Source organism: Eptatretus burgeri, chromosome 3 (assembly GCF_056783735.1).
Source record: "Eptatretus burgeri isolate ZD-2024b chromosome 3, Ebu_testis_v1, whole genome shotgun sequence".
In the NCBI taxonomy this organism is placed as follows: Eukaryota; Metazoa; Chordata; class Myxini; order Myxiniformes; family Myxinidae; genus Eptatretus; species Eptatretus burgeri.
Window position 1 is genome coordinate 52684606 of NC_140963.1, and position 16157 is coordinate 52700762.

General features: G+C 46.7%; 1 protein-coding gene across 1 annotated transcript in view; it reads left to right on the top strand.

Annotated features, from left to right (window-relative positions):
* The window catches only part of LOC147029878 (uncharacterized), a 31007-nt gene continuing 14850 nt past the window's right edge, over nt 1–16157 (top strand). Inside the window, exons 1-4 of the mRNA XM_085873343.1 lie at nt 1–152; nt 9066–9731; nt 11128–11282; nt 11399–11461. Of these exons, the coding sequence (XP_085729469.1) occupies nt 113–152; nt 9066–9731; nt 11128–11282; nt 11399–11461 (924 nt within the window). The 5' untranslated portion in view covers nt 1–112. The remainder of the gene's footprint in view (nt 153–9065; nt 9732–11127; nt 11283–11398; nt 11462–16157) is intronic.

A 16157-nucleotide genomic window follows, 5' to 3' on the forward strand; every position in this document is an offset into this window, starting at 1 on the left:
GTGGGGCGTGGCTCACATCGAGCCTCCTGAGTCTGTAGGTGCATTCAATGGGAAAAGAAGACGTGTACTTGAAGACATTGAACAACTGGGTCACATTGAACCAAAGAATACCATGGCAGCCTTTACACTGCTTTTGTTCTCTCTTATTCCTGGTAAGTTTCATCTTCCAGTCTGTGATTATTCTGTGTTATTGGTCGTGCTGATCAGGAAACCGAAAATGTATTTTGTACTGTGTATACAAGGTTGTAATTATTGTGTGCTACATCAAGGCGTTATAATTGCACAGTCTTGAGGTATATACCCAATGAAAGGCCTGACCGTCTCTTTACGAGAAGGAAACAAAACACCAAATATAACCTGCACTACCTCGCTCACAATCTGCACCGATGGTACCCGGACTGACCAGTCATGCACTACCTCGCTCACAATCTGCACCGATGGTACCCGGACTCTGACTAGTCATGCACTACCTCGCAATCTGCGTCGATGGCACCCGGACTCTGACTAGTTATGCACTACCTCGCTCACAATCTGCACCAATGGTACCCGGACTCTAACCAGTCATGGGAAGACCCCAAAGGCCTCCTCTCATGGAAACCTGTGGGATATTTGAGATCCGCAAGAGTGCATGCAAAAAGATAGCCGGCTTACCCTCCCCCTCAAGGTTGTGCCTTCATGCACAGTCGAACTGAAACATGTACAACACAACATCCCTTGTGATATCAAGAAACTGTACAGATCTCAAGGGTTTTCTGATGGTGAGGGATCTCAATGTTGAGTTTTGTTTCTTATAAACAACAAAATATTCACCATTGTTGCTTCCCCACCCCACTTTCCCCCCACCCCTCCCCCCCCTCTTTTCCTCCAGATTGAGACACAAACGTGCTGACAATAGCTTCTGTGATATGTAAATTAATTGTCTATCCCAAGCTCTCTCTTTTATACGAGCTTCCATTTGGCCTTGCTCCCCATGCCCTCTTTACATTTACTCTCTCCAATGCACCCAGGTCACACACACACACACACACACACACACACACACACACACACACACACACACACACACACACACACACACACACACACACACACACACACACACACACACACACACACACACATAGCCACACACCGTTCCTTGTCTATATCCTCCAGGAGCCAAGATCCTTGTATAAATAAAACATCTCCAGGCTCTTTGCTAACTCTTTCAAACAATTTTTTGCAATGGCTGTACATTTTAATTAGATTCTACTCTGTCATCCCAGATTCAAGAAGGTAAGTAGGCAGACTCCATAAACCCATCCCATTGAGTTCTTCCACACCTGTTTCATTCTTGGCGTACAGAGGTGGTGACTGATTCTCAGCAACATTTTTATTTCCCTTGTCCAGTTTCCCAAAGGTATTTAAGAGTCAACCAATAAAGAGTTGACCGTCATATGTATTGGCCGGACGATTGGATAGGGAGGGGAGGAGGAGAAGGGTGGGTTCACCTCCTCTCCTCTCCTCTCTTTACCAACTTTGGTGACTCACGTTGTAGGTAAAAGTACAGTAGCTGAAATGCAAAAGGTCGCAAAACCAGGTTGTTTCAAAAAAGTGGACTTGTTGAACATTTTATTGCAGAAAAATTTCAAAAGGTCGTAAGTTCAGTGATACATTGATGGAAATCAGACGCCATGCCATTTTCAAATCACCCATACTGCTTGTAATTGATATTTTCGATGTGTGCTCCGCCTCTGTTCAAGCAGGCTTTGATCCTGACTCCGAAATTCTCCACAACTCGCCTGAAAGTGGTTCGAGTGGTGGCCTAATGGTAGTCATCCACCTCCTGCTTCAGGACAGCCAGGGTTCGAGGTTTGTTGGAGTAAACTTGACCTTTGGCAGCACCCCGAAACGAAACAATACCCCTGGGCGCTCACCTGGTCGTGGCTGAATGAGATAACCAGGGAACCACTGGGATGGCCCCGTCGTCCGTTCGTCATGAATGACCCACAAAATATGTAACGCAGAAGAAAGTAAATACCTTTGGATTAATTTATTTAATGCCGTGAACAAACTTTAGTACATCATGGGTGATAAAGGTTGTGGTCAAATTTCATTCGAATTGTGTGTGTAGTTTCTGCAAAGAAAGCAAATAGCTATTTTGGGGGGAAATATTCCCCCCCCCCGTAGACCCCCTTAGACCCTAATTTTTTTAATGTCATGAACAATCTTTGGTACATAATGGATGATGAGGATCGTGGTCAAATTTCATCGGAATTGTGTGTATAGTTTCTGAGAAGGAAGCAAATACCTCTTTTGGGGGGCAATCCCCCCTGAAGACCCCCTTAGACCCTGATTTTTTTTTCATGCCATGAATAATCCTTGGTACATCATGGGTGATGAAGGTTGTAGGCAAGTTTCATCGGAATTGTATGTGTCATTTCTGAGAAGAAAACAAATACCCAGTTTGGGGGGAAACACCCCGAGATCAGCGAGATCAGTGTGGAATCGGCAGAAGACCTCACAGTGCCGCTTGCCGTTGATGATCACCATCTTACCATTGGCGTCCTCTAACCAATACGGTCCCAGCATACCCCAATGAGCATTCATTGCACAGAAGTAAGTGGACTTTGGGGGCTTTGAGAGACATCTCAGACATCTCAAGAGGCTCAGCACTCGAGAAGATGTTGGTGTGATTGTTGATAACACCGTTCAAATGGAAGTGTGCTTCATCACTGAACCACAAGGAGTTGATCCAATTTGGGTACCTTTCCATTCTGTCACTGAACCAATCACACATTGTTACTCAGCTTGTCATGTCATATCGAAAGAAAAATGTTCTCCACAAATGAGTTCCTTAAGTTTGGGGAAGAGATGAAAATCTGATGAAGCCAAGTCAGGGCTGTCTGGAGGATGCTGTAACGCGGTGAAACCAATGTGACCAATTTCTTTATTTTTGTTCTTCTAATCTGAACCGATATTGTGCATGATATGCTGTGGGAGAACCATCTGCATATCAGGCCAAACGCTCCAAATCCATTCCTTCAGTTTCTTTAGAGTTTCAATGAAGTGCTTGGAGTTAATGGTGGTACCATCCATCCATCCATTGGGACCATACTCTGTGCAGAGCGTTGGTCGATGCCGAAGCAGTCTCCTTCGCTATTGGGTGCAATCCGGACGGGTCACCACTCCAACACAGGATACCAGCAAGCCGGCACTCATTTTGCCGACCTCGGAAGGATGACAGGCAGAGTCAACCTCTTCCGGTTCCGGTTTTGGAGCAGCGAGAGGTCTCCTTCGGGGCTCCCTGCTGACATTCTCAAAGCTAAGTTTCCGGTTGTTATTTGTCTCGTTTTAACTGTTTAATTTTCTCACCTACATGTTACTGTGTGTTGCTAGTTCGGTTTTGTTTCAAAAATCGTGCTATTTTGTCAGTATTTTTGTCGACGTTCTTACCTGGTGCTTGAGGCCTAGGCCGAGGCTTGAGGCCTACCGGTTCCACTCGGTGTTCGATCGTTTTTTTTTTTGTGTTTGTTTTTTCTCCCCATTACCTTCAATTTCTATCCTCCCCATTACCTTCAATTTTGATCCTCCCCACTTTCCAAACATCCCCCATTCTCCCAGCTAATCTCTCTCTTATCTCAAAAAAAAAAATACCCTACAACAACAACAACACGCTCACCTTCTCCCGATTCAGCTTCTTCTTCTTCCTCTTAACTTCCTCCTCGTCTTCTTCCTCGATTTTTTTTTTTTTTTACACTTCCATGACCTAATCTGTTGAACTCCCTCATACTATACATTATTTTTAACAACAAAAACGATCTTATAATGCTTCATCTTCCTCTCTCACACATGTGGTACTCTTTACTGTTTCACAATGCACTACTCTTCTGCTATTTTAACAGACTGCTCTCATTTCGACCTTTCCTTCATTCCTTGCCTAAAAAATCCAACTATTACAGCGCTTCTTCTCTCCATGCTCTGAATTCGCCTTCATTGCATCCATCAAGAATTGTGTTAAATTGCATCTCTGACCTAAAACTTTTAAAAACCACAGTTTGCCATGGATGTTCGCTTTCCATCAAACATTCTTTTTTTCCAACTTCAGTGCCAACTCACCCCCCTCACCCCTCACTCTCACTCTCAAAGCAACCATCCCACTCTTCTCCCTCCAAGCCTCCCTCTCACCTCTCTCAAAAATTCCCCCCTCACCTTTCTCCCACCTTTCATCCCCCTCACTCTTCCTTCTCAAAGTTGCCCCCCCCTCTCATCCACCAACCTGCCTCCCTCCACTGCCCTCTCACCTCCATCTCTTCACTCCACCTCCTCAAATCCTCAACTGCCTTCTTCCTTGTCTCTTGTCCCCCTCTCCTCCAGCACCACAGAGCCTTTTCTCCTCCTCATTCGGCCCCCTCCCCTCGCTATTCTGCAATACCCCACACTCCTTCAGCAACCCTCCTTACCTGCCCCCCTCGTCCCTTGTCCTACCCTCCCCCTCCCCCTCCACCTCCTGCACCCAAAGCCTCCTCCCCTTCCTCTTCATTAAAAGTGTGGACCTCAAATATCCGGGGCCTTCGCTCAAACCTTTCAGATCTTTCCATACAGGTTACCACTGACAAACCAGACATTATCTACCTAACAGAAACTTCCTCTCCCAAGACGTGTCTGACTCCCAAGTATCTCTCCCTGGTTACTCCCTCTTACGGTATGACAGACCTGAGCCTCGTCCTGGTGGAGGTGTTGCTCTCTTCATCAAAGACTCTATTCCTCACTCTCCATGCACTGCTCTCACTCCCCCACACCCCCAGGAATACCTCTGGCTTCGGCTTCCCCTCCACTCCCACCTCATGTTTATATGTGTACTGTACCGTCCACCGAACAGTGATGACTCCATCTACACCTCACTATCCGAAAACATGGACCATCTTCTATCTTCTCATCCAAACTCTCTCTTCCTCTTATGTGGTGACTTCAATTGTCATCACGCCAGTTGACTAGGTGTGGGTACCTCTCTCACCTGCCATGGCACCTCAGCAAAAGCTTTCTGCGACTCATTGGGACTGACTCAATCGGTCAACTTCCCGACCCGGATCTCAACCAATGGTACTCCATCTCTTCTGCATCTGATTTTGACAAATTTCCCTGACAATATCTGCTGCTCTTCCTTTGCTCCAATTGGTTCTTCTGACCACGTCCTTGTCAAAGTGGACATCTCTCTGGCTGTTATCAGAGAACCACCTCACCGCCGTCGAGTCTGGCATTTCACTCAAGCCGACTGGCAGGGTCTCCGAGCAGCCATCAAACTTACAGACTGGTCTCCTATCACTACTTTCTCAAACATCAACTCATCCTGGGAATTCTTTCAAAGAAACTTGCTCTCCCTCATGCACAGATTTATCCCCTCTCGTGTTCAGTTGTCCTACCCTTCCTCCCGCCCTTGGTTTACTGAAGCTTGTGGCGAGGCAGTTGTCCTGAAACAACTTGCCTTTGCCTCATGGAAAGCAAACCCAACTGAGGGCAATCTCAGTTCTTTCCACAAAGCTCGGAACAAGTGTGTATCTACCCTCAGGAGAGCCAGAAAACAACATCTTTCTCATCTCAAGTCTGAACTCTCAAACCTCTCTCCCTCCTCAAAATCCTGGTGGCGTTTAATCAAATTTGTTTCTGGTGTATGTTCCCCCTCCATCCCCTCCCTTACCTCAAATGGCCGCACTGCTGATTCCACACGTGATAAAGCTGAATGTTTAAACTCGGTGTTTGCAGCTAAATCTTGTGTCCTAAACCCATCACTATCTCTACCCACTTTACCCAGTCGCACCCAACTGTCCCTGGACTCTGTATCCTTTTCTCCTGACAAGGTGGAGAGCTTGCTTTCAAACCTCGAGTCAGATTCTGCAACCGGTCCAGACGGCATCAGCCCACGTGTCCTCAAAGCCTGCTCTTCTGCTCTTGCTCACCCTCTCTCTGTTCTATTCACCCTCTCATTTGCCCAAGGTCATCTGCCATCTGCTTGGAAATCTGCTAACATCACTGCCCTGCATAAAAAAGGTCCAAAGATAGATCCCTGTAACTACAGACCAATCAGCCTTCTCCCAATCATCAGCAAGGTTATGGAATCCATCATCGCTTCAGACATGAAATCCTTCCTCTTCTCCAATGGCTTGATTTCCAATCATCAATTTGGTTTCAGACCAGGTCACTCTACCCTGGATATGCTGCTTCTGCTCTCCCATCAATGGATGGAGGTCCTCAATGCCAGACAGGAAATCCGAGCCGTATCCCTGGACATATCACGTGCTTTTGACACAGTCTGGCACCCTGCACTACTCACCAAACTCTCTTCCCATGGTATTCAAGGCCATCTCCACTCATAGCTCGCAGACTTCCTCTCCTGTCGCAGTCACCGTGTGGCCCTAAATGGAGTTCTTTCATCCCCTCTTCCTGTGCAGGCTGGAGTTCCTCAAGGTAGCGTTCTGGGCCCTGTTCTTTTTCTGGTTTTCATCAATGATCTCTCGGACTCTCTGGAAAATCCTCTATTTCTCTTTGCCGACGACTCCACCCTCTGCCGTACCATCTGTCATCCCTCAGACCGGCAAGCAGCAGCTTCTTCGCTCACTGCAGATCTGGATAAAATCACAAACTGGTCCAACACGTGGAACATGTCTTTCAATCCAGACAAATCTCACACTCTCACTATGTCTCTTCGAAAGGACCATTTACAAAACCCCCCCATCCACTTTCTCAACAATCCTCTGGAAGAAGTCTTTTCTTTCAAGCTTCTGGGTCTCACTATCTGCCATGACCTTTCCTGGGAAAGTCACATTTCCAACCTCGCCTCAAAAGCCAGTCGCCGACTGGGAATCCTCCATCGTGCTAAGTCCTTCCTCGACCCTCTTGAGCTCCTGACCACTTACAAAGCTTTTGTCCGTAGCCTGATGGAGTACTGCTCTCCCCTCTGGGCTGGTGCTCCTGCCTCCCACCTTTCTCGGCTTCACGCTGTCGAAACCAGGGCATTTAAGATCATCGGCATCTCCCGCAATGAAGCTGAGTCTTTGGGCCTCTCACTCAATCACCGCAGGTTGGTCGGTGGTCTTTCTGTCTTCTACCGACTCCTCTCCAGCCTCGTCCCCCTGCTCTCTCTGCGATTTGTCCCCACCACATTTCCGCAGGGCGCTAAAGGTCCGCCAACAACCCCCTTCTGGTAAAACTACCAAAATCACGAATCACTGCTCATCTTCACTCTTTCATTCCTCTTTTTTCCCGCCTTTGGAATAAACTTCCTCACTCTATTCTTTCCCATTCTTCCCTCCAGGCTTTCAAAACAGCTGTTCACCACCACCTCTTATCTTCCCCCATCCAAATCCTCGATCTTTTCTACCCCCGATAATCCACCCAAGCCCACTTCCTTCAATTCTCCTGCTTTCCTTCCTGAAAGTCCCTGTAATGTCCATCTTCTCTTCGCCATGTTCCCCATCCCATCTCCATCCCTCTCCCTTCCACAGTTCACCTAATGTGTCTGTTCCCCATTTTTTTGTCCCTTCCACTCCCACCCCTCTTGTCTCATGCCTCCTTGCTGTGAGTTGTGTGTTCGCTCTCATACGAGCCTCGACCAAGGTATACAAAAAAAAAAAAAAACCTCATCTGGTATTAATTCAACAGCTGAGAGGGATTTGAACTCAGGATCCTCGGATCCCAAGTTCACCATCCTAAGCATTAAGCCAACACCCAGGCATATGGCGGTACCCTTTGGCATGATTTCCAAATGGACTATTTCCTTTACATCCCAAGAAGCCGTTGGCATGACTTTCCCGGCAGATGCTTGAATCTTGAATCTCTCTGGTGCTGGTGGTGGAACGCCATTGACAATCTTTTACTCTCAGGATTGCAATGATGCACTCAACTTTTATCTCCAGGTGCAATATTGAGCAGGAAATGGTCGTCTTCACGTTCATAGTGAAACAACAGCTCAGATTTTTTTTTTTTATCACAGTGTTTGTTCCCTCCCTTGGGCTGCTGTGTGTGTTACAAGTACAGTAGCTGGCATTTGTATTTTTTGAAAAGCTTCCTGGAGACAGTCAAGTCCTTTATCAGACGCATCTGGAACATCAGTTGGGATTAGGTTTTGGGCTTTACCCAACCAACCAATTCCCTCAATCCTCATCTGTACGCATCACTACCTCTCGTCTCCCAGATGTAATCAATCGGTAGGTCTATTTGCTTTCCAATTCGCTCTTCGACTTCTTACTGTGATATTTGTCAGTACTTGTTTTCATTTGTGTACAGGGTGTCCACAAATTAGCGTTCCAAATTCAAACCGTAATAATAACATGAATGAAATGGGATACGATGATGCGGTTTGATGTTTGTGAATGAACGAACATTTCTGAAAGTTTTATTATCAAGATTTGTCAAGATCATCATATAGTGTTCATCACCATTTGGTCTTTAGACTGCGTAAACCAGGCAACACTGCTCTTTATTGTGAGGACGCTATTGTCAGGAAATGTGTCGTCACGCGTCACAGGCGACAACTGAAAAACTTTATAAAAAAAGTCAATAATACTTTGAGAAATGTTCTTTTTTTGAGAAATGATATGTTGTGTATGTTTGTATGTTGTCTTACTTGGAACCTCCTTATCATTACTGATTAGTGAACATATCGAAATGCGTTTTACCACGTTTGGTTATTAACCCTTTGCGTGCTGCGTTGTTTTTGGCCGCAATGGTTCGCTGTTGCTTAATTATTTTATTTTTCACGGGGCTGTGAATTTCAAGTGGTATTTGCAAAAAAAAAAAAACACAACTTTGGTGTCAAGTTAGATGGATAACCACAATTAAAACAAAAAATTTGTTTCAATTTTTCTTATCCCATCGCAAATCTGCGACCGCAGCATGCAAGGGGTGAAAAAACAACAACCTCCCAGCCCGTTTTTTTTGTCTCCTTCAACTTGCCAAGTATACAAATACAATCAAAATATTTAACCATGTATGGTGAAAAACTATCATTGGGATTTCAGGATATAAATTGTGCTACTGTGACTGGAAAACTTGAAGGATGATGTTTTAATGACTTGTGTTTTTTGCAGGACTGTTGGGAGATGAATTTGTGGAGAGACCCGTGATGCAGATGCAGCTGACGGCAGGTGACGTTGGGCAGCCAGATGCTGAGGAGTTGGGAGAATCTCAGAGTGGGGACGCTGATCAGCAGTGGGATGTGCATAATTTGGAGCAACTGGATCCGGAGGCCAGGAACTCGTGGCAGTCAGAGCAGGAGATCAGGAATTCGAGGCAACTGGAGTCGAAGACAGGGAACTTGTCGCAGCCAGAGCCGGAGGCTGGGAACCTGTTGCAGCCGGAGCTGCAGGCCAGGAACCTGTCACAGCCGGATCCAGAGACCGGGAACTTGTTGCAGCCAGATCCGGAGGACTGGAACTTGTTGCAGCCAGAGCCTGAGGCTGGGAACCTAGTGCAGCCGGAGCTGCAGGCCGGGAACCTGTCACAGCCAGATCCAGAGGCCGGGAACTCAGGGCAGGTGGAGTCAGGGGCTGGAAACTCAGGACAGCCCGATGCTGTGTTCCTGGATCAGGTCAAGGCCAATGACACAAGTCATACCATTGGTGAAGGCATTGGTGTAAATAAAATGAATAATCACGATCAGGATGAACCTGAAGAGGACGAATATATGGCATCTATGACACTCCCTAGTCACCATGAAGAAATAGAGGAGAGAGGAGATATAGTCTTTGATGCAGGTATGGGAGATATTTGATGTATCTTTTGTTGCTAAAATTATGATCATCCCTGCCCCCCCCCCTTTGTTTTCTTGTGGTCTAACTCGAGCTACATGACAGGATATTCAAAAGGTTCTTCAAATGAGATATTTGCATATGTTCAAGACACATCGATATTCAGAAGAAGCAGAGGTAGAGCAAAGATTAGATGGAGAGGTGAAAATGAAAAATGGACGAGTGCAATGGCCTCAAATTGCGGGGTTGAGTGTGTGGGTCACTGGGTCAGAGGCATGGGTTGCTGGATCTTGGGTGCATGGATGGAAGGTTCAGGGGTGTGGATTGTGGGGTCGGGGCATGGGTTACGGGGTCGTGGGCATGAATCACGGGGTTGTGGTTGGGGGTGTGATTGTGTGAATTGCTGTGCTGGGGGCATGGGTTGCTGGATCAGATTTGGGGCGTAGGTCACTGGGCTGGCGTCATAGGTCACTGGGTCAGAGGCATGGGTTGCTGGATCATGGGTGCATGGATGGAAGGTTCAGGGGTGTGGATTGTGGGGTCGGGGCATGGGTTACGGGGTCATGGGAATGAATCACGGGGTTGTGGTTGGGGGTGTCATTGTGTAAATTGCTGTGCTGGGAGCATGGGTTGCTGGATCAGATTTGGGGCGTAGGTCACTGTGCTGGCGTCATGGTGTGGGCCTGGATTAGGGGCTTGAGTCACTGGGTAGTGGAGTTGGGGCGTGGTTCACTAGGGTAGGGGTTGTGCGTCATGGGGGAGTGGGAGGGGGGTGAGGGCATTGGTGTTGGAGGAACAGATATTGGCAGTTGCTTAGCAAAAGAGATATGAGGAGGTGGGTGGGTGTTGAAAGGGAAGGATGGATTTATGCATCTGTATTTATGGTTTCTATTCCAGGTTACCGAAACCAGCAATTGCAGCCACACATACCATTGTTGAAATAAATATTGTGGATTATCGAAAAGGGAGAATTTATCTTCGGTTTAGTGGTAACAAGGATTTCTATGCTTCGCTGATAGCGCATGAAGTGTAGCGAATCAGGTTCCCACATTTTGTTTTGCCCCATCTCAACCTACATTGTTCCCATATACCATCATGATATGTCTATTGTCTATTAATTAATGTAACAGTGCACTGGTTTCTCCAATCTATTTGTTCTGCGAGTAACTTACGTTCAAGCTCCTCCATGAGCCTTATGTCAATGTAAAATAAAAAAAATTTAAAAGAGTTATCTCATGCCCTTATTATCTATTTCACAATCTAGTTACTGTATCTACTCCACAAAGAGTGGAGGTGTTGACCATCTTCCTACCCTTCCCACACACCCCTATTATCTACTCCACACTCTTCCCTTTTTCACCCAATTGCCATGTCATGTACATTTCCTCACCATCATGTTCAGGAGGAACCTTTGATGGAGAGACTGACAGAAGGTTTGGAGGGCAACAGGGATATACAGAAATTGGATATGATGGAGGAGGACATTTCTTCAATGCTGTCTTGTTGCTTGGTGCTGTGGTTGTGGTTCTCTTCGGCATGTGGTCTATTCGACGCAAGGTATGTGCTTGATGGAAATGTTTGTGTAGGTGTTCATATAGGAGGTGATCTTTCTTTATTGAAGGCATTTAGGAGTTCAAGTGGATGCATGAATGACCTCCAGTCTCTCTCAACAGATTGTTCCATTGGTGTTCAAAGGCAGGCGTGGGAAGAAGCCAGAATATCAGCGCCTCAGTATGGTAATAAATCTTGCACTTTTTACTGTTAATGTTTATCTCTCTTATTTGCCTTTTGTGTTCAGCTTGCATCTGTAAATACATCTGATGCATCTGTAAGTACATTGACGAACGCATCTGGAAATACAAAATTTGTGTTTTCTTGTTGTCTTCATTTATTTTTCTCCAGTGATCTTTGGCTCATCATGGAGCTTCTATCATGGAGACCTGTGTACTTTTGCATGGATTATAAGGACATTGTCAACAAATGTCAAATAAATATTGTATACTTAGTGTGTAGCTCGGTAGGAGTATGGCACAGACACTCCATTGGTTTAAATACACCACATATCCTCAAAATAATCGAGCGAGATACAAACTTAGAAACCGATCAACTATCTACCGAACAGTCATTTGTGGAGGATTTCACATCCAACAACATTCATGAAACTCTTGGACAGCATCGCTGGCGTGCGATCGACCACATAACTCGAATCGCGGCACGTCGCTCACCGGACGGACAATTCAGTCGTGACCCTCTCGGAACAACGCTGGGAGCTTGTCACGGGTGGGTCTTTCGACCTCACCACAATCATGCCAATCGGCCACCCGCGTAGGATAGGGTTGTTCGCCAAACTCGACCTACCTAAGTACCTGCGCGGGTAGTTAACCGGGTGATCGTACCTCGCCGCAGGTCGACTTCGGACACGAACCGCTTAAGCGGTTCGTTCCGTACTGCAGAGAAAACCGAGCTGTGTTATCGTCGACCTCGACGGTTCAGGTTAGTTTCCAGGAACTTACACCCACTACCAATCTCTTACGCGATGCAGGATGGAGAGTCAATAAAAAGAAAGGAGACGAAGCAGAGCGGGAACAGTTCAACAAGCAAGCATTTTATTGTGCGACACACGGACACAAAGCAAGCACGTATATTCAGTCACAGTAATAATAATAAAAGGCACGTATTCAAACACAGAAAGAAACAGTAAAAGAGAGATACCACCGACTAAGACCGACACACGGCAACACTTACACAGTTCACGTAACAGACGGCGCCACCACAAACAATTACACCAAAAGCAAAGGAACAAGAAAGCCACCCTCATTGGCGAGGAGGCAGACAGGTCCGTAGACCAAATGTACGTGGATCCTGGAGGATCACCCAGGTCCACGAGACCGGGGAGGTCTTACCCGCGTCCTCGTGACGCAATGGCGGGCAAGCCGCAATGTTCGCGCAGCTGCGCCCCGACTCCGTGCCCTGGTGTGGTCGGCGAGTCCTCTCTGGCGTGCTCCGTGCGAGCGGTCCCGTTGGCACCACGTTTAGGGTGGGGGAGGAACGCTCCCCCCCTCCTCGGCACTATCTCAGCGCGAATGGGGGGGGGGAATCGTTGATGCTCAGGGAGAGGGGTATGGCTGGCTGGCCTGGATCTCGCGATGAGTCAAGCGACCCCCACACCGCAACCTCGTCGCCTCCGCCGTCTTCCCTGTAACTCCTCAACTTCTCTCCAAGCTCAACTTCACCCTCTTTTAGTTCCACACTCAGCTCCACCAGTTCCACTCTGCTCTGCTCTGCCCCGCTCGGCTCTGCTCTTCTCCGTGCGAGTCTCCTCGCGCTCGTATCTTTATAGGTCTCAGGAGGAGCCGATATGCAAATATGCGGATCAAAACGCCATTGGAGGCAGGGCCACGCCACCCTCTGTTCAGCCATTGGTCGGGCAAAAAGGGGCGTGAACCTCCCTTGATTCGCATATTTGCAGAAACGGACTTCACATACATGCGCTTGGAGGCGGGGCCAAGCCGCCTCGCGTTCGCCCATTGGACGGAGGGGAAGTGGGCGTGAAGCATTTTGGATCCGAATTTTCCCCTGGAAAGGCCGCCATTCGCGCTCGCGGCTCGGTGCGTTTGGCACCAATCGCTGAACGGGCCCCAGACAGCCCGACGTTCAGTGTTCACAGGTGGTGCGGTTGTTGGTTGTGAAGGAGAAAGGCGAAGGTGGTGGAGGGTTTTTTGTGGTGAGTTGATGGTTATGGTGTCGTTTGGGAATGGCGGTGAAGCGATGTTTGCGGGATGGAGTTGTGAAGGTAAAGATAGTGGCTGTTTGCGTTGTTGGCGGCTTAATGATCGAAAATAACAATAGAGAAAGAAAAAATGGCTAACTGAAGGATCGCAGCCCGAATGGATCACATAAATTCCCTCTATACAACGGGTTTGGGCTAACGACACATGGACTTATCAAGATATCTCACCTGAGGACTCTTTATGGTGTAATGCGAATTTCCACAACCGTAACAACATCAACTTCAAGAACTAACTGCTCACTTGCTGCCTAATATATCCCACCCTTCGACAGGTGCCATTGTAACAAGATAATCAATGTTATTCACTTCACCTGTCAGTGGTCATAATGTTTTGGTTCATCAGTGTGTGTGTGTGTGTGTGTGTGTGTGTGTGTGTGTGTGTGTGTGTGTGTGTGTGTGTGTATAGATATACAGGGGGCTGCAAAAGTGGGTATACAGTAAGGATTATACCAGTATTACCAGTATTATATTAGTGGTACAAGGATTCATTTAATACGAGAATTCATTAAAATCATCATTGGTATGTTATTATTGGTATGTTATTATTGGTATGTTGTTATTATTAATATGTTTATGGATATGTTTATTGATATGTGCATTGGGAACGTGAGTGAGACTAAGTTTATGTTTTTTCATTCTTTACCTTTCTCATGTCGGACTATTTCCGAGATCTATCACATCATCACATCACGACATCTCCACATCCTTCCTTTAGCAGATAAAGTGCGGAGAACTTTGTGCAAGCTCAGTGGAGGCTTCAGATGGAAACCATCCATAAAGTCTGACAGGTGGGCACTAATCTCCAAGCCCCCTCTCATTTCCCAGAAAGTAATCCCTGCAAGGGCCCATTCCACCAATCAGGCACGATTGGTTGAATCACCACCAAGAGGGGCCCTGACCACTCGCACAAGTCCTGCGCCAATGAGGGGTCGTGAAGCCGAGCGGTGAGGAAGGGGTGAGGAAATAAAGGAGGGAACATATCGAGCTTGCCGTGAAACTTGGGGGATTTCATGGCCAGAATACAGCTTTACAGAACACAGAGAACTTGGGGTTCTCACAGTACATTTCCTCGCACTGCACACCTTTTCCACACGTTCATTAATCTTTCTCCAATGTTTCTTTTTCATTTTTCCGACTTTCTTTTGTTTCTTGACGTTGTCCTATCTTTCTACCACGGAGCCACCGCCTCCCTTCGCAACATGGCACGAGATACCCACAGCCACGCAGTCCGTCGCATTCGGCCAGAGACCATCCAGTGACCCTCCTTCCCCTACATGACCGAAGCACTGATAAAGCAGAGGAAGGAGTCCACGAGGGAGTGCACGGAAGGCGAACCTGAAACGCTGAGCGTTGGGTGATCGCAGCTTTAAACGGGGTTGTGAAAGGTGCGTCGAGGCGTGGAAAAGACCCCACACAACTTTTCTCACCACCATTGCTCAACCTGCTCCCCACATTCTCTTTTCTTTCCTCGGGTGTCTGGATCCATTTTATGTTCAAGGTGCTCAGTCATTGTTGTAAGACAACCGAGGACGGGTATGTCACATGGGGGATAAGAGGGAATGTCTATGTACTTGTACATTTATGAACATCACTTGCCTTGCCTTTACTGAAATCTTCTGCCATTTCTCTGTTTGAATTCACCAACCACCATTTATCCACCAATTTCTTGCTCAATTGCTTTGAAATCGATTAAAGAGTTGATATCATGTCTTGATATATCCTGCTCGGGATAATTTATCATAATTGAAATGATAGACAATAGAATGTGATGTGTAATGCTGGTTTGCTCTGCCAATTAGTATCCGTTACACAGTCACAGGAGTAGCGTCAGAAGGGAGGGTTTGCCGCAGTCATGTCTACCTTTTCGCAAAGTCGCAATATTCGCTCGCTTACGCTTACTCATATTTCTCCTTTTCAAACTGGAAGACATTACTTCGTCTTAACGCTCCCCTTTGACGCTACTCCCCCTGCCGGGGGTTGGGCTTCGCCCCCCCCCCCCTTCATATGATCATTTCTTCAATCAAATCGAGTTGCCATAATAAGAGTATGTTTTATTTTCAGGAATAACTTAATTTATTCATCAATTAAAAATAATGCAGCAGCAGCTCATTAAACCCCACCCCTCTGTATATAACATCCATCCATCGATTGGGACCATACTCTGTGCAGAGCATTGGTGCTGCCTAAGCAGCCTGCCTTGGCTACTAGGCACAATCCTGGATGGGTCACCACTCCAACACAGAATACCAGCAAGTTGGTACTCATTTTGTCAACCTCAGAAGGATGACAGGCAGAGCTATCCCCAACTGGTATTAATTCAACAGTCAAGTGGGATTTGAACTCAGAATTGTAGGATCCCAAGCCCACCACCTTTACCATTAAGCCAACACCAGGCATATATAATATCCTTGGTTTATTAATTAATTTGGATGCTTGTTTCCAAGATGTAGCAAGTATTATGTTTTGTTTACGCCTAACATTTTTTCATCGTCTTTCATGTGATGATTTCTTTAATTCAGGCAGGGTCCAGCGTATCGCTCTGCTTTACCTTTCCAGCGAATTAAACCCCCAGATGGAGTACCATGCTCTCAAAGTTTCACTGGGATTAATCAAACGGCCATGTGATACCGTAAGAGGAACTT